General features: G+C 41.9%; 2 protein-coding genes across 3 annotated transcripts in view; one reads left to right on the top strand and one right to left on the bottom strand.

The window, feature by feature from the left end:
- Positions 1 to 12: 12 nt before the first annotated feature.
- Positions 13 to 7,888, bottom strand: inf2 (inverted formin 2). 2 transcript variants are annotated; one of them, XM_034563529.1, is made up of 12 exons: positions 7,653 to 7,888; positions 4,586 to 4,987; positions 3,852 to 3,967; positions 3,479 to 3,638; positions 2,745 to 2,778; positions 2,363 to 2,504; positions 2,024 to 2,156; positions 1,218 to 1,802; positions 683 to 828; positions 523 to 584; positions 327 to 429; positions 13 to 206 (listed from the first exon to the last, which is right to left on the bottom strand). In XM_034563529.1, the coding sequence occupies exons 2-12, from the start codon at positions 4,980 to 4,982 to the stop codon at positions 117 to 119; spliced, it is 1,968 nt and encodes a 655-aa protein (XP_034419420.1). In that variant the 5' UTR covers positions 4,983 to 4,987; positions 7,653 to 7,888; the 3' UTR covers positions 13 to 116. The 2 variants fall into 2 exon arrangements, with proteins under 2 accessions (XP_034419420.1, XP_034419421.1); XM_034563530.1 differs by lacking the exons at positions 13 to 206; positions 327 to 429; positions 523 to 584; ... (2 more) ...; positions 2,024 to 2,156; positions 2,363 to 2,504 and having other exon boundaries at positions 2,741 to 2,778.
- Positions 7,889 to 12,498: 4,610 nt separating this feature from the next.
- dnajc17 (DnaJ (Hsp40) homolog, subfamily C, member 17) overlaps positions 12,499 to 18,922 on the top strand; it is a 29,446-nt gene continuing 23,022 nt past the window's right edge. The window contains exons 1-2 of the mRNA XM_034525085.1: positions 12,499 to 12,710; positions 18,297 to 18,366. Coding sequence (XP_034380976.1) covers positions 12,630 to 12,710; positions 18,297 to 18,366 — 151 coding nt within the window. The 5' untranslated portion in view covers positions 12,499 to 12,629. The remainder of the gene's footprint in view (positions 12,711 to 18,296; positions 18,367 to 18,922) is intronic.

The following is an 18,922-nucleotide window of genomic DNA, read 5'->3' on the forward strand; positions in this document are numbered from 1 at the left end:
TAACTGGAGAAAAGAGCCACAAAGCAAATAAGGAAGCAGGTATGAGAGTATAAAGTATACACATAATTAACAGGGAAAAAACAGACCTGGAGTAAAAAAACACCACAATAGAGAGGTTACCATGGCACAGTGAGAAGGGAGGTGTAGAAACGATCAACATTTGCCAACTTGTCTTTTTCTCCTTGGAAGGACTTCAAATTTTCAATCTACATGAAAGCACAAGACAGTGACTCAGACATTTGACATTTCAAAGTAGGCCCTTAATGGTTGGGACGTGGGCAAAAAACGTCTCTCGGCAAGGATGGAGAATAGTTAAGAGTACGAACCTCATGCTTCTCTGGTAGGAGCTTAATGAGCTGCTTTAGCACCTCTACGTCAAACCTAGTACGGTCCCCATTCTGAATCATGGCTACAAAGTCCTCATTTTTGCTGGAGAGAGAAAATTAAAAACACTCAGTTGGAAAAAACCTATTATAAAAATAAATTATAATTTTTTTTTTTTTTAAAAAAAGAGTGATTTACCATTTGAACTGCTTCAGGAATATGTTCAAATTCAAGTTTTTCTTTGGATCAATGAATGTTATCTATCGAACAAAAAGAGATGTTAGAGGCAATCTGATTATTCAGCTTTGATAATCAGGTGTGTTTGTTCTGAGCAGCGTTGAGTGTTGACCAGGCACACCTCTTTAGGCTCCTTCTTGACAGGAGCAGCTGCCCCCTTGTCTTTGTGCTCGGTCACCGGGAGACAGAACAGCTGCTCGATACTGCTGTAGTCCGGCTCCCGGGAAGGAGGCTCTTTCTGAACCGAGGCCCACATGGAGTGACCATCTGTGTGAGAGCAGGAAGAGGGGAACCCGTCATGAGCTCATGTGGCTCCATTTTGCAGCAACATCCTACAATGGCTGAAATTCATTTTTACAGTGACGCTTCCCCTCTCAAAACTGAGGGGAATCCTCTGTGACACCCACCCAAATTTGGAAGACTGGTTCTGGTCATTTTAATGTTTTATCCCCATCAACTATTCTCTATACAGAGGCTCTATGTCTTCACTCACATTTCCCATAATAATGGGTGAATAATAGCTTGACGGATAGAGGCAACAAAGTGATTTAGAAGATACATGATACTCTTGAAATTAGATTCAGCCAGGGTTTCCAGCAGTCATACGCAAATGACAGGTTGTGAAGTTGCCGTTAAAGAATGATTAATCCACTCACCAGTAACAGCGCGGAGTTTCTGCCAGTTGAGCTTTTTCATCCTCAGGGTCGGGCATCGGTTTACCTTTGAGGGTGCAGCGCACCCAAGAGCCTGGCTACTCAAAGCCTCCATCATGCCTGGGGGAGGAGGAGGTGGAGCTGGCATGCCAGGTAAGGGAGGTGGTGGCGGTGGTGCACCACCCATCCCTGATAGAGGTGGCGGAGGTGGTGGGGGTGGCATGCCTTGACCGCCGGGCAGTGGTGGTGGTATTCCGGGCAAGGGGGGAGGTGGTGGGGGTCCACCAAACCCTCCAAGTGGAGGAGGAAGAGGTGGTGGGGGGGGCGGAGGTGGGCACTGGTTAGAAGGTTGGAGCCCCATCATACCAGGGGGTGGGGGTGGAGGAGGAGGAGGAGGAGGAGGAGCTGCACACAGTGGCTTCTGAGAGGATGTGATGCTTTTGTCCAACTTCTCTTCATCCTGAAGATCAGTCTGCATGGACTTATGCACTTTCACAAGATGCCCGTCCACGTCATGATGACCTTCACAGCTCCTGCCTTTGGAGAACATCAGCCGCTGCATGATCTTCTCACAGGACTCCATCTTAGCTGGAGCACAAATCCAAACACATATGAACCCCATTTGAAACTCCTTCTCTCACTAAAACAAAAAGCTTCCAGCCACCCTGCCTATATTTCATTGCAATGATATTTTTTCCTGGATAATAACTCCCCTTCCCACATGAATTCCAGGGGAGGCCTAGCTACCCATTAGCCTTTCCAGAGACTTGACCTAAAGTGAATGTATTTCTGCATCAGTGCTGACTCACAGTCCTGGGCCAGCAGTATGGCTCGGTTAGTGATGGCCTCCAGAGCCAGCCAGATATCGGAGCGGTTCGGCCCCAACACCAACAACGTCTGCAGGATGGACAGCAGCTGGAGGGAGGCTGGAGAGCTGCTGACCTGCACACAAGAGCACATACATATGCACAAATTAAGTGAGTTTGTCAGGTCTAATAATGTGCCAGCACCAGAAAAAACAGTTTTGATCAGAGAGACAGCAAGAAGCATTTTCTTTACTGTAATAAAACATTGATTCATTCCGTCTCCTTTTTATTAGGCTATATTAGTTGGAAGAGATGGATAAAAAAGCCAGTCAGCTCTCACACCTTGTTAAAGAGCGTAGTGAAAACCTCCAGGTGATCACTCATGTCAATGCCACCATAAACCCGCAGCAGCTCTTCCTCATCTTCAGCCATTGCCTCTTCAAAAGCCTCACATTGAATAATCAAGTCTTCATCCTCCTGCTCCCTGCACACAACACTCATACAGATCACTGGTGGGGACACTTCAGCACATATAAAAAGGATATTTTACATTTTTAAAAAGAAATGACAAATGCTTCAAATTATTGCATGAATATGGAAACTACAACATCGATTCCCAAAAGAGCCATTTTACTCAATGATTATGGACTTTAAAATGACCTGCTAAAATGATCTGCTTTAGAGACTAACAACATTAAATGAGAACAACAGAAAGAAGGCTCACCTTAACTTTGGCAGAATATCAAGTAACTGGAGCCCTGCAAGAGCATCAAAACACTCAAGTATCAGTATTTAAAAAAAGTTTATCTCCAGAATGTGTCACTGATCCCACCAGTGGCAAATGTTAGTTTTGAGGACATTGACAGGAAGTCACAGGTGAGCAATCACACAAGAGGAGTGGCCATACAAATGGCTAATTAGTCCAAGGTGGTGGGTGACATTTTAATATATTTTTTCGAACGGTTTATAAAGCTGCTGCATCGATAACATTTGTCAAAAAAAGTTGTCCAGTATATGCTGGGACAGACTCCACAGGACATAACAAGAATAATCCACTACAGAAAAAGGGATGGATGGAGAGGGAGTTCAACTCAAAATACATCATTAAATATTACATTAGGACAGTGTGATTTAATCAGTGCAAGTGTGATGACATGTTCTCTCAACTGAAATCTTTGAGTCAGTTAGTGGTGTAAAATACATGTTTACACAATGCTTCATACACTTGGGGTTTGCTTAGTTCTCATGCGTTTTATGAGTGAGAATAAGGCCATTAGACCTATTCTTAGACCGTGCCAGTGACAGACATATTTGTAATAGAGATCCTGCTTTCCCATCTGCATTCACTTTCAGCCCAGAGAGGAGACACTGTTGCAGTTTACCGCAGCGTGACCTTACTCACGATGGGACTCCAGACTCCCAATTAATTGTTAAATAGCAGCCAAATGGAGAACCTACCAATGAACTGCTTTCTCATCTTATCTCTCTGCCTGAGGTCATCTCTCCCGAAGATGAGGGCGTTGATGACACTGAGGAGTGTAACCATGTACGGGACGTTATCTGTGGCCTGCAGCTCATTCATGATCACACTGAAGCGATACTGCTGCGTCTTCACTCCCTGAAGGGGAAATCAAAGTCAGTGTAAGTCATCAACAACATTGAGGAACAGTGCGATTCCACGGGATTACATTGCTTGTGCATGCAACCCACCACTAGAGGGCATCGTGAGAGTACTTATCATTCAGAGCGTGTCACGTGAGGTCAATCCCACAACAGCTCCACTTTTCGAATAACTAAATTACTTAATTAATGAACTTCTACATCTTCTTGCCTTGTAGTGTTCCAGGGCATCCAGTGCCAGCCGATGTCCGTCTGCAGAGAACACGCTGAGTGCGGCAAGAAGCTCAAACACCTGCTTCTTCACCATGGTGTTGGAAGTGTCCAAAGCTGCGGAGCATCATGATCACACACATCAGTACAGGTCGAGCTCTCATATTTTACATCCGTTTCTCTTAAAGCAAAAGCCCCCATCTCTACTCATCCCTCTTTGTGTGTGGGCTCAAGCAAGATGCTTTATTTAACAACCCCCCTTGAACTTTGCCCTCTGAAGATGATGCGTTGCACTGTAGATAAACATGTGTTTGTTTGTGTGTGTGTATCTGAAGGTGAAGAAATCCAATATTCACTCAGTGATACTACATTTGTAGGAATTCCATCTCTGTACATAACACTGAGTACATATCTGGAAAATGCAGCTCAGCACAGTGAGTCATGTAGCGTTACGACTTATATAATTCCAAATGTTACATAATATATAATATATATATATATATATATATATATATATATATATATAAAACATTCAGTTCCTTAAACATGGCTTTCTGTGGAATAGATAGGTTGCTCTAAATATCTTGACCCAATTATTCAGTATATATTTTCTGAAGTACCTGGGCCACCCTTTCCATGTGTAGGCTACACTGAGACATACTCAAAAGAACACTATATGGAAAAATGAGTGCGATATTTGTGATGATTTTTCCAAAAATAAAGGGTATGGTCAACCTTGTGAGAGTTTCCGAATGTATCCCTCGTTGTCTATAATGAAGTGGATCCCGGCAGAGGAGTTCATGACAGCCCTGACGCAGCTGACACACGTGAGCTGCAGAAGGGCATCGGCAATGCGAGAGCATCCCCGCCCCGAAAGTCGGTCCAGGGCCTCCAGGAGAAGATCCAACCCACTCAGCTCCAGGAACTGGACCATCCATATCTGGTCACTGCCCTCCAGGCGACGCTTCAGCCCCGAGTAGTTGACCACAGTGGGAATTTGCAGCAGTCTGATGCACAGCTCTGGGTCAGCACTCTCCAGGTTGGCCTCCTGCTGGGTATCAGAGTCCTGCGAGGAGCCAAGGCGACCCCTGACAGCCGCCCACTTATTTTTCCCATCTGACTTTCCTGACATGATGGCTGAGGAGGACAGAAGGGAAACGATCACAGTTTTTTTATGTGCAGATGACAAGAGACAATTTTCAGCTATCATTTTTCTGCAAAAACATTCTGCTGGTTTTGGATGGCGGATGTCGTCTGTTTGCAACGATATCCAAGGATTTTGTCCAGCATCCCGTGTTGTCAAGCGGAAGCAGGCCAAAATAAGGCCCTTTCAGACAGGAAAGCAGAATAGGAAATGATAACTCTGCACTTTTGTGGATGATTAAAAGATATGTCAGCAGTCCGGTCCCCGCTCTGCCAAACATTCCAATCTAATCCTGCTTGAAAGAGAAGAGACCGGTTGTCAGCTTGTCGAACCGCTGGCTCGCCGCTGTCTGGACAGTGTGTGTTGTAATTCATGCATACACACAGGTATTTTCAAGCTCATTACTGGGATATAAACATTGAAAAAGCAGGCACACTTGTGACAAGCTAAAACATTGAAACTGTCCAGGAGCAACAGTTCACAAACATCATATACCAACATATGTGACATTGACGTGAATTTTTTACATCTCCACAATTGTCCTTTTCTGGTATATGCATGTTACAAACACGTTCCCACAATCTAATAAAATCAACAGAATAGGAGCTTGGGCCAAAAAAATGGGAAAATGTTCTTCAAAAGTCTAAAAATACTTTCTCCCAGTGCTGGAGTTGTTATATTAGGTGGTCCAGAATAAAAGGACAAGCGCGAGTGGTCCTTCTGCCTCCTGTTGTTGATTTCGCACTTGGCAAACACAAGATATACAGACGAGGCACTGAAGGATGAGCAAGTACAAACACAATGCTCTGTACAAGGCACATTCATATAGAGCCAATCTGGAAGGACTTATGGCTTTTACAAGTCTTCTATTTTACCATCGAGACAATATGAGGCCCTACTCAGAAATCTTTTTGCTGCATCCATTTGATTCTATGTGTTTTAGGAGCTCAGTGAATTTACACAGCTAAATTATATTTGTGATTTCTCTCTTTTCAAAAGGTAATTAGCAGTAGTAATGACTTGTGAAAAATCTATTCACTCGGCAGAATCAAGGTAAAATTAGGCTTTCTTTTCTTTTCTCACATAATCTGGCAAGGCATTTGTCAGCTGTGACTGCAGCGTTTTCGTCCTGCTGCCAGTGTGAGTGTGTTAACGTGGCAGCAAGCAGACAGACAATGGTGTTTTACAACAGGCCTCTCAATACTCTTCAAAGGGCTGTCTGTGTTCAGTGGCCACAAAATGGATGGATGTTGTGGCAAGAAAACCAGTTAAACACTTTCTGATTCTCGAGTACATTTGGCGTTCATGTTCAGCGTGAGGAACAAAAGTTGCAAGTTGATGCGATAAGATGAACACTCGGGAAGCTACCGAGAGTGTTGTTAAATGGACTCACGTCCTGCAAAGCGACAGCTATAACGAAGACAGTTGAAGGGAAACGGCTTGTGTACAAACACACTCTGCAGCGAGGCTCGGGAACTTTTCACAAGGAAGGAAAGGACTTTGCCTGGACAGGAAACTTGGCTCCAGATAAACACGTGGGTGTCACGGCTAATGTTCTTCTTTTGAAAAACATCATTTTCGTTTCTATGGATGGTGACTCAAGAAAGTGTTATCTCTGAGCAAACATCTGGGTGACATGTAAAGCCAAGTCAAATATCAGCCCCGTAAGAAAAAAACATGTTGCACATTCTTTTTTGCATTCTATTTGTCCTCAAATATAAGAAACTTTCACTCTCTGACCTTGTCTGCCAAGTCTCCCACATGTACCACTAATAGCAGGCTGATTCACTGCACACAGGACAAACCTACTCATCTGTCCTCTTGTTAAACCACCCACACAGCAGCCCACTGCTACTGTACAGCATCAAGACCTCAGAAAATGCAGAAACATCTCCGCTGATTTATTTCCTCGCAGATGAATGCAAAGCTTGCTGGCCTGATTAATATTTGTTTATACAAACGGTCTGTGCAAGTCAGCAATAACACACGAGTAAATACAATAATATCTTTAGGGGGAATACATATCACGGGACAGTTTAAACGTGTATCTCTCGCATTCCTGGACTGGTTATTACAACATACAACATCTGGGAGTCATTTCATTGACTTCCTAACCGTCTCTCTTTCACTCTGCTATTTAAGGGAGTGGCCGAAATGCCTGAAAAGTCTACAAGCACACTGTGGAGTTGAAATGTATCTTTTTAGTTGTAGTGTCCTGTATTCCCAGACTCTGCAGACTCCTATACAGCAATTGACAGATTGGTTAAACATCTGCACATTGACAAATACATTGCCAGAGACGCAACACAGCTCTTCCTCTTCGTTCTGTCCGAGGAAAGGAGGTTAAGAGGAGACAGACGATTGACACCTCCAGGATGGATCGACAATCTTGTCAGACCAAAATGCAAATGCCAGTCTGCCAAACTGCATTATGTGCATTGGTCAATTATGATAAAAAAGGGACCTTAGGAGCAACATTAACGGTGCAACATCATCACTTTGCGCTGAAATGTATTTCCCCATATATAAGGGACCGTAGTTACTGACAGCAGACAACCAACGATAACGGTTAAGATTATTCTCACTGCTACACGTGTTACATCCTAATGCCTCCGTGCGTCGTTATAGATCACCTATAAAATGACTATGACACCTTACCTGCTTTTATCCCATAAATTTGAAGACGCTTGAAGAGCCGCGTCCTGTGATGTGGTCTCAAACCAGGGAGCGCTTTGCAGTCATCCGGACATTTTAATCTGACACAACACAATGTGCATGGAGCCCCGGAGAATTCGGCACTGTGTGGCAAATCAACCCCTGTGTGGTAAGCGGCTGGCACCGTTTTCAAAACGTTACGTGCCCCTGAGCGTTCGTTCACTTGAGAGGCGGACAGCGTCAAGACGACTACATTACTGCGCTCTGACATCCGGCCGAGACCATCAGAATAAAACACGTGTTACGCGTGGCTTGGTGTATATTAATATATTTAATATTAAAAGCTTCACGCAATTCTGTTGTAACGAGGTTAGCTGACGTTAACCCAGTAACCCTAAGCAAGGTAGTTAGTCCGTTAGCTACAAAAGTAACCTAGCGCTAACCTAAGTTAACCGTAAGTTAACCTAGCTAACTGTTAACGTTAAGTTAACGTTAACCTAGCTAGCGTTATATGTTAGCGAGGCTAACAGTCAGATTAGCGTTAGTCGATTGTGCCTCTAATGCGATATGTTAAATCAAGAAATAAAAGAAAGTATTCAATTAAAAAAGAATTGTTTTGAAGTAAGTTAAGTAGGCTTTAGCTACATAAACCGTTCCCTTGTTAAATGTGCCACTTTAACGTCGAGCGGTTACATTAAAATACAACAACACATTAGCTAACAGTTAACTAATTTCCATTACTTGAGCAGTAAACTAATCACAGAAAAAAATGATTAAATACGAAGAAATAAAAAGTAAATTATAAATGGTGTAACGTTACCTATATTAATTAACGTTAGTCCAACCAAGGTATTTGGATGCCAGTAGTAGCTGGGTCACAGTAACGTTAACTAACAACTTAACTGATGGGTTACAACTGTTAGGGGAGATCATTAAACTGAAAATAACGGCTGGAGGAATAACGCTAGATTTATGCAGATGTTTTTTTCTCTTCCCATTCGATTCCATCCTCCAAACCGCTTGAATAGGTTCAGGGTCGCTGGAGCCGATCCCAGCCGACATGGGCGAAGGCCCTGGACAGTACTGTGGTCATGTGAGCCGCCGCTTGAAATGTAATGCACCTCTCTATTCATGGTGTTACGGTACAGAGGCTTGTGCGGCCCAAAAGCACGGAGATACACCCTTATTTAAGCAATGTTTTGTCCAATTTGATATAACAAGTCAAAAACAACATTAATTTGGACATTATATGAAATAATAACATATAAAGTTACACTACTCTACTGTTTTTAATTGAAAGTCAGCTCAAATGCAATGATTATATTCACAATTTCACAATATTATAACTTAAAAGGTTATATAAAAATGACACTGGATTGTTGTTCGCGAGGACCCCTGGTATGTCTATTACAATGTCATGTCATTTTACTTCGACATTATTGAAACGATTGCCAATATTGTGAATAGCCAAAAGCTTTGTCTTTAGTTTTCTCAAAAACTGTACAGTAAAATCTCATTTTAAGAGCCATTTTGTTTTGTTGGACATCCCACCACTAGGGGGCGTAGGGCGGCGGCTGTCAATTAAGACAGACCAATATAATCAAGAGTAACACTAAGGCCAGGCGTTGCTTGACTGGCAGGAGCAGACCGTTTTTTGACCGTGCGAAACTATAGACGGTGTTCGACAAACAGACGGTTTGAGTTCTTTCATTCTTTTTTGGGAAAAGACTAATTGTTTTGTACAAGGAATATACATTTTGGTTTGTGTTGAAAATACTTGCAATATTACAAATAAATAACCTTTCAAATTCAAAACTGGACATTGCATCTATTTATTGCACACATCAAGACTAAACCTGGAAGTGACCACTTGTTGATATAGGCAACGGGGGTCACTACACTCATGGATAACCATGGACGTAGCAGAGGTCCTCTTGAACAAAAATCCAGTGTCATTTTCATATAACCTTTAAATGATCTGCTTTAAGAAATGTTCAAATATTAGGAAATCATGAATATCATTTCTTTTTAGATAACTTTGTCTTTAGTTTTCTCAAAAACTGTATAGTAAAATCTCATGAAAATAACCATGGACATGGGTCCTCATGAACAACAATCCAGTAGAAATAGAATATAACCATTTCAAGATCTGCTTTAACAGTTCTAATAATGTGAAATTATGAATATCATTGAATTTGGGCTGACTTTCCATTAAAAACAGTACCGTAGTGTAACTTCATATGTTATTATAATATGTCATATAATGTTTTTGACTTGTTGTTACATCAAATTGGACAAATTATTGCTGAGAAATGGGTCTCTCGTGGTGCTTTTTGGGCCGTTCAAGCCCTCGTACCGTAACACCATGAATAGAGGTGCATTACATTTCAAGCGGCGGCTCACATGACCGAGTATCCGCGGAAGCCGGCTCAAATGACCGCAGTTGGACCGTTTATCGCAGGGCACAGATGGACAGACAGCCATTCACACTCACATTCACACCTACAGGCATTTCAGAGTCCAATTAGCCTAAAGTGCATGTCTTTGGACTGTGGGAGGAAGCTGGAGAACCCGGAGGGAACCCACGCTTTTAATTTGTTTTATTGCATACTCAATAAAAAGTTTTTTTAAGGACAGCGTTTTATTTTAGAGGCAGAATTGCCTAACTTCCGGATTTGGTGTGCCTGCCGTTTTCTCGCTTGATGCTGATTGGCCGAATGCAGCCAGTGGTTGTGGGCCCTCCTCCCGTGCCCCCATCCCATCAACTGGATTTGACCTCAAGCGGACAGTCCCGGCGGGAGGAAAATTAACCCTTGTTAATCCAAGCCAGTCAACGATTCTTGACAGCACAAGATAAACCGTCACAGTAACAAAGCAGCTCTGTTTCATTCTAAATGAATGCAGCTTTGTTTGAGAATTGCAGAGACAATGTCCGACCATCAGGGTGTTTGAGTCTGTCTGCCCTGAAACATGCTCCAACATTTTAGTTATCTGCGACCTAGACCCAAACCCCTCCTTTCTTTTACTGAAAATGCACATCTTTATTTCAAACTAAATCCAAAATGATCCTTTGAATTATTTAAATCAGAATACAGGATCAAGATGTAATCTGGAGACATAGGCCACATCTTTCCTCAATGGTTTGTCTTCATGGCTCCAGGGGTTTAGAAATGTAAAAATCTCCCACAAGGCCCATTTATATCCACTACTAGATCGAAATAGGGTCACATTTAAAGTACCAACAGTGCATGGACATAATAATCCAGCAATTTCTAAATCATCTTGGATTTGGTTCCTATGACTAAAAACACGAATAACAAGAAGTTCATAACATGAATAACTTTGGTTATGGTTTATAATTATGTCGCTTTTTCAGTGTCTCTTATCACTGATTTGTATGCATGTAATTCAGCAAAGTACAAAGACATCTCCAACAGACTCATTCCGTATCCGAATTACACAAACGTCACTTTCAGAATGACAATAGTGACTTTGATTTGGTTCTAGATCATTTGTTGAGAATTCGCTGTCACTCCCCCTGTGGCTCGAGACAATTGAGCAGCCTCAGAGAAAAGCAGCTAGTAAATGTATTGTTATGCTCCTCTGAGCCAATGTGCCGGGCCCATACGGTATTTTGTTTATCTAGAGGAAAATTAGGTTTCTATCAGGGAGACCACTGAGAAATCAGCAGCAATACCCAAGTTACACCATCACAGAATATGCAGTATAGCTGTTCCTGATACTGCATCACAATGATCCATAGTGCCAACAGTGTTATCACTAAACCACATAACAACCGCCCCATATATAGAAAACAATAAAAGTTTAACACTCTTTTGGATGTGTCATTGATTCTATACCCATTCTACCGCAAGGACCTTCATGCAAGACCCCGGATTTGTATATGTTTTTTTGGGTGAAAATGTCCAGCTGTTTGATCATCACTGCTGTGTAGTGAGTGTGATAACAGTGGTGGAAAAACATATTTAGTATTTGACCAAGCATTCCTTTATAATACTGTTGATCCCCTGGTGGCTATCAAGCACCCCTCAAGAGTCAAGAACATAATAATAATAATAATAATAATAATACATTGGTTTTATAAGGCGCCTTTCAAGGCACTCAAGGTCGCCGTACAACATGGATCCTATGGACACCAAATAGCTGACAAGCTAAAACAAAGCCCCAAAAGCCTTAATCATAACTTTAAAAAATCTATAGCTACAACTGAAAAAAAATTATAAAAATGAAATGGTCACGGATGAACATGTCTAAACAGCAGAGTTGGTTTAGTAAAACAAGACTATAGTATTCAAGTATAAACAAAGGTGTGAACTTTAATGAATCCTGTAAAACCTGATCCATCACAAGGCTATGAGCTGATATTGACTCATGCAAAAATAATTGGTGTTTACGTTGGCTGATTTACAATAACTAAATGTAGTACATAAAATACTGGAAAGAGTTTGAGATCATTTTTAGAGACAGTGTAGCCTGTTACATGATTTGTGCACCAGAGAGCACTCTGTACTTATTACAACAAGATATATTTAGCACACGTTAATTATTCAAATATAACATTTCACAACTCTTTCCAGAGTTTAGGGAGCCTGAGCAAACATGTTTGCATTGAGCATGGGTTAACGTGAACAAATAATGAAGACCAATACACTCTTTACTGTCTTTAGATTCATCAAGAATTATGAATATGTGCAACAGCCTTAAAAACCAAACCATCATCATGTTGTGTAACAATGTGCAGGTTCTTTCTGCATTCACACAACAGCAGAGCGGAACAACGGAACAAAAACTACATTTCCCAGGGTGCCACGCGCTCCTTAGTTGAAAGGTCGAAGGCGTGAAACGCATGCTGCCTGTACCGGGAAAAACAACAACAAACCGCAGAATTAGCCAAACGTTGACATTGCGTTCACATTTCTTATTTTTCTGTGTTGGTATCGTCACTCGTTGTCGGCAGACATGTCTGGAAAGGCCAAAGATATCCTGAAGATGGATCTGTATGGTCTACTCGACGTTGAAAACACTGCTACATCGAAAGAGGTGTGTAAATGAGCTAGCGGTTAAGCTAGCTAGCTAGACATAAAGTCGTTATTGTACAGGCGCACGGCAGACTGGAGGACGCTGTTTGAGCAGATAGTGTACCGGACTGTTTGCTAAGTTAACGCTAAATGTCACAATAGTTGTTTTTGCACCAGGAGAGACTGTGTGACATGTTCGCCTGCGAGCAGGAGGCTGTATTAGCTTGCTATCATGGAGTTTGTAACATTGTGTGTGTGTGTGTTGTGTCGTTGGTCGTGCATGTTAACTAAGCAGAGTCTTTTCTGTGACGAGGAAATGCCAGCAAAGGAAAAAGAGGACTGAAATTCGAGGTCCAGTAAATTAGACGCATGCAGCAAAAGACATGAACACCAGTTTATGGCTGAATCGCCGAGGTGTGATACACCAGAAAGGCCACACGGTGGCGGTGCTACATCAGTTTAGTCTTTTGCGAGAATTACATGAAAAATGCTTTTGGTGATTGTGAATATAAATTCAAGGGCTGCAACCAATTTTGATCATCAAGTACCCTGCCAGTTATTTCCCCCCAGAAATAATAAATAGTTTGGTTTATGAAATGTTAAATGAAGTAAAAAATGTCAGAACATTTTGCACATCCAAAGGATACTTCATCAAATCGTTGGTTTTTGAAGCCAGAAATATGGAGGAGTTGGCATTTCTCTTGGATTATCACAATTGTTGAACATTATTTCCCTTTTGATCAACCAATCGATTAATAGACTAATTATGTCAGCTCTAATAAATTGACAATAGTATGAATGCTAAATGCATTCATGGTTTTAAGTATGCTATGTTCTTTATATAAAACTAAACTAACATGTCAGATCACAAATATATCTGATGAGACCTGGAAAAAGCTGTCATACTATGGGCAACCTATCTCTACAAATCAGATATGCTCACCTCTGCACAGGACAAACATTTTTTTGAATCAACTAATCTGTATTTCATTTACCAGTCCAGAGTGGTTTACCATAATGTTCTGAATCCTGCCTTTTCCCCAAGACCCCCTCTCATCACAGTTTCCAGCATCTAGAATACACAAGCCCAATGGGAAATTAAAATTGCAGCCAAAATTAGGGAAGAATGTAATTTCTTAATTGTATTTCAAAGTCCTGTCCTCCCAGAAGGGTTATCCTGGAGGAAGTTAGCGGTTATGGCTCGGCTACAATTGAGACTCCAAAATGTGGAAAGGTGTGTGTGTGTGTGTGTGTGTGTGTGTGTGTGTGTGTGTGTGTGTGTGTGTGTGTGTGTGTGTGTGTGTGTGTGTGTGTGTGTGTGTGTGTGTGTGTGTGTGTGTGTGTGTGTGTGTGTGTGTGTGTGTGTGTGTGTGTGTGTGTGTGTGTGTGTGTGTGTGTGTGTGTGTGTGTGTGTGTGTGTGTGTGTGTGTGTGTGTGTGTGTGTGTGTGTGTGTGAAGTCATCAAGTGTGTGAAGATAGATGTCATCAGATGGGCTACTTATCCCAGTTATTTTACCCACTGCTCCACCACCACTATCAAGCATGTTGTTTAGGGGAAGAAGCGCATCCCACAGCCTGTTTATGTGGGCTCAGCCACAGCTTGTAAAACATAGTCTTGATGTAGGAGATTTACATTCTGCATCTCCTGGTTCTATTTAGCATCCATTTCTCTTATCACTGCTGTTGACCTTCTTATGAGCTTGGCTGGCTGATACATGCTGGAGGAACTGGCATGTCAGAGTCTCTGATTTAATGACTATGGATGACTGGGGTTCACTTTATCCGTGTGCTGCGGGATGCTGAAGGCTATCCACCATTTAAACTCTCACTCTCATGCATATCCGCTGGACTTGGGTAATGATTGCTAAGTGTGTGTACCTACCACAGATTGCTTGGTGAGACGATTGTTACAGCCAAGACCACACAAACTGCATTGTGGTTTGTTCAGCCTCTTACATTGTGGATCTGACGTGCTGCAGAGTATACAGTAACCACATACCTGGATATCTTCTCTAAGTGTCTGCTTGGTCATAGTAGGTAGAGTATGTTTATTATTGCATCCCGTGATGCAGCCTGGAATCAGCCGACTTATGTTCAATGCATTGATCTGTGATCAACAGTTCTACAGATATTACATCAGACAAACCTTTAAACATGCGGTGTAAACAAAAAGAATCACAAATGTGTTAGTTTTTCAGTGACAATTTGGTTGAAATCATTCGAATAATAAAACGCATTGAATCAAGATGTGAAGAATAATTGTTAAAGGTAATATAGGGTCGTACTGAATGAATGCCAAGTTTTACTGGAAGTTTGTTTCGTCAGGTTCATAAGCACACAAACACATGGAAAGTCACCGTGTCTCACTGTTTCTCTTCATTACATCCAATTCTTCTTATGACTTGTGGTCACATCATCTTTGCCCTGTCTTTGCTCCTCCTCTTCCTGTTCCCTGCTGTGCCTATTATCATTTTCCTCCAGCTGATAATGTCCCGTAAATAGCAGAGCATTGTAATTAAGGAGGATGGGCCCATGGCAGCTCATGCAGCTAATCAGCCACACAGACTAGGGGCGGTGCTGAGGCTGCACTGGGCCCAGTTGGTCAACTTTAATTGGCACCAAAGATTGGTGTAATGAGGACAAGATGTGGGCATGCAGTTAAGACTGTGGCAGGCAGGGATCAAGCGGGTACAGAGAGTCTGTTTTTCACTTGGCACTAACCATTAGGCTACTGTAGGCTGCTGAATTATCAGTCTTGCCTTGATTTCTTTGCTTCTCCTGTGCACTGAAGCGTGGGAAATAGTTGACATTTATGCGATTTGGTTTGTCTGGAGACAAGAAAAAAGGCATGTGACGATCTTGAATAATTTGAATTGAAAGAGATGGATGATATAACATAATCAAATATAAACATTTATGCTCATATTAGTGGACAATGGGCAGCATCTAGGTTCAGCCTAGGAGTTCCTATGATTTACTCTTTACATGGTCTTACTCATAATTTAATACTAACTTTTTTAGGAACCCTAAAAGGTCATGGTGAAGTGCACAAAAATAATAACGACAGTAATTGACTAGTCCTGTAGGAAGGTGCCACTCGATCTGAGCGCTCTTATCCACACATGTGCTAACCTCTTCAAAAGTTGGCCCGCTTTGGCTTCTAGTTCGTAGGACCAAAGGGCTCCAGGGTCTTCCAGCATCAATTAAGGCTAGCGTGTTAAGGCATTGATGGAAGTAATCATGCATTATTTAACAAAACGGCACTGGAGGTGCATGAGATACAAGACGCATCGTGAAGGATGTGCAATAGAAAAGTAAGGTTGAGGAGATGGAGAGAAAATGAGGTTGGATAATTAACTGGAATGAAGAAAAGTATGTGTTAACTAGCTCTTTAACTGAGCTGAACCCGGCGAGACAAAGGTGATGACATGCAACCTCGCTGTTCTCCACTAGAACAGCATCAATGATGACAGGTTGTACTTGTCAACTTCTAGATTGTTGTCCTGACAATGTCAAACATCTACTATGTTTCCAGCAGATGTGGAGATGTGTTTATCTTATCAGCTGGCTTCAGGTGATGATGAACATGAGAAATCAAGTTTGTGTGAACTAAGGACACTGCAATTGCTCTTAGAGGACTATAGCAGGGACTGCATACTTTAGCCCCTTTATTTCAAATCTGTTAAGCGGTGAAGTTAGTGTAGTTAATGTATTTTTCCACCATTCTAATCAACCATTGGCTTGACCCTTTTGGAACGTTGCTTTCATGCATTACAGCAAGTGCCTTCCAACTTGCTCTATTGTTGCGGGAGGTAATGTAGTGCACACATTTTGTATCAATCTGCACTTAACCTGCATTACCACACTGCAACACATAATGTAGACGTGTCCACTGTGGTGGATTTCAATTATAATTGAACATATGGAAGTTTATGGAAACCAATTGCTTTTTGGAGTAGAGAAAATCGTGCCTGAACTATATAGCCTGAATTTGGATATGGTGAGCAAATAAATGTACTTAAAATGGTACATTTAAAACCCTTTTTAACACACCTTCAAAGCGTGTTGTCAAAGCACTGATCGCGCAGGGGAATTTTTGCAACAGTTTTCACAACCAACCCATTACTCCGTATGCAATGGCTTTCATATCTGTCTTTTTTACCCTTTGCTTAATCTTGGTCCAAGAGAGGAACAGCCTTTCTTTCAACTGGAAACCTGTACATGGATAGATGAAGATACAGTTGAACATTCAGCTTGAGAGAAAAGAAAATGGAGAAAGAGACAAAGAGGCTAAAAAGGGGAAGTAAGCTTAGGCCAACAGTAAGCATACTCTACGTGTTTGGCCCCAATCCACAGCCCCATGTGTCAGTTTCGATCTGTAGGCAGGCTCTGTGCACCAAGCAGCAAGACGAAAAATCTCTCAAAGATTTTTAGTCTCTCTAAGCCCTCTAAATGAACCAAGTTCTCATTTACTGGAACTACGATAATACGAAAAACTTGATGTTGACCAAGAGAGAGAAGAAAGGACTTGTAACATTTAGGAGCTATGTCAGCCACGTAAGCCCCTGAAGGTTCACGTCTTAGCTCTTGTTCCATGGACAATAGGCGTTCAGGCTAATCTGCCCAAGTTGACTGTCTTGGAGACTCACTTGAGTTGCTAAAAATGGGAAAACATTCACAAGGTTGGCATGGCTGATTAAGACCGGTGAAAAAGTGTGTGTGTGTGCTTGTGTCCGAGCCTGGATATATGGTGGATGTTTGCACCATTTCTTTAGCATGCAATGCATTTGAGCGTGTGTTTTTGAGGTTGTCTTCACAGAAAGCTTTCCTGCTCCCCTTCTTTCTCCAGAGGAGCAGAGATCTAATAAAAAGCACTTTGTCATTAACTGGTCCCTAGAAGGATCAATGAATGGTTAACATTCCAAGCAGTGACCTAGGGTAAAAAAAAAATCAGCTAAAAGTAAAAATTCATATGACATAACAATACTCAAAAGTATTGTTTAGTTTGTACACTTTGGTTCTCTGAACCCCCTCAAAAGTTGTGGCTACCTGCCTAAGATATTAAGTGCAGCCTTCTCAGATTTGTTATGGACAAAGGCACTCTGTTTGTGCATGTTATTGTAATTTTTTTTGGTTTGACTAAGGCTGCAACTCAGGACACATTCATCTTGCACACTGGCAATGGTCCTGAGAATAGTTTGGAAATCTGGTGCAGGTAATTCACTGTGGAGTTTGTGCCGAGGTGGTTAGAGTCCATTAAAAACATGTCAAAAGGACACAAAGCAGAGGATCAGCTCAGGTGTTGATTTGATCCACACAATACAATCCGTTTAACAAAAACAAAATTAAATGCAGACCACATTTCACCTACAGTGCTTTCATGTCAGACTGTTACCATTTGTGCCATTATGTCAATGGCACCATCATTCTTTATTCAGACTTTATTTTTCTGGGCCAAGGATGACAGGATAAAGATAATTGGTATTGAGAGTAAGAATCTAACTTTCACATGGCCAAGATCTGTGCTTAAGTGGATGATTCGTTCTCTTTGGGTCCTAATCAACATTGTCCACTCTCTGTAACTCTGGGGGTTCTTCTGTTCTCCTAGATCAAGAAAGCGTATCGACAGAAAGCCTTGACATGCCATCCAGACAAGAACCCAGACAACCCAAAAGCAGGTGAGTGTCTATCTTCACCGTCTCGCCATTATGAGCCACTGACCTCTCTCATTCTCCCAGTAGAACTGGAAGACGATTTATTATTTGATTAGGTCATTTCTGCATTGTTTTCTGAAGAATTAGCGTTTCTGAAGAATTAGCGTTAATCGTCTAACCCAGAGGCCAAAGCTCCAAAACCAAAGATTAATGCTTGAGAGTAGTGCTCTCAGCAAGTTGTAGCCTGCCAGACGGCCGAGCCACAGAACTTTGTAGGAAGTCTAACCAGCGCCTGTCTCTCCTGCCGGCTTTCTAGCCAGACAGGACCGGCCAAAAGCCAGCAGCAGCACCACCATCACCGCCAGGCTTTCCACACTCTCCGTTGTTGGCTTGAGTCCTTCTGCGGCCTGTCGCCAACCAGCATGTCAACAATTGGAGAAGGAAATCCCAATGTAGCTTTTTTTGTCAGGAGGGTAAAAAAAAAAATGCCCCCCTGGACAAAATACTGGTCATGAGGCATGTTTTCAAGTGAGATTTATGTGGTTTCTGGATTGTTCAGACAATTCCTGATTATGTCAAG

Source organism: Cyclopterus lumpus, chromosome 22, assembly GCF_009769545.1.
Source record: "Cyclopterus lumpus isolate fCycLum1 chromosome 22, fCycLum1.pri, whole genome shotgun sequence".
Classification (NCBI taxonomy): Eukaryota; Metazoa; Chordata; class Actinopteri; order Perciformes; family Cyclopteridae; genus Cyclopterus; species Cyclopterus lumpus.

Bases quoted from the DNA above. Each gene is read 5' to 3' on its own strand.
- inf2 (XM_034563529.1), bottom strand. From the start codon at position 4,982: ATGTCAGGAAAGTCAGATGGGAAAAATAAGTGGGCGGCTGTCAGGGGT. The intron at 2,779-3,478 runs GTAGGTTCTCCA...ATGCTCTTGCAG, and splicing joins GATGAGAAAGCAGTTCATTG to GGCTCCAGTTACTTGATATT. The intron at 430-522 runs GTAAATCACTCT...TTCTCTCTCCAG, and splicing joins TTCCTGAAGCAGTTCAAATG to CAAAAATGAGGACTTTGTAG.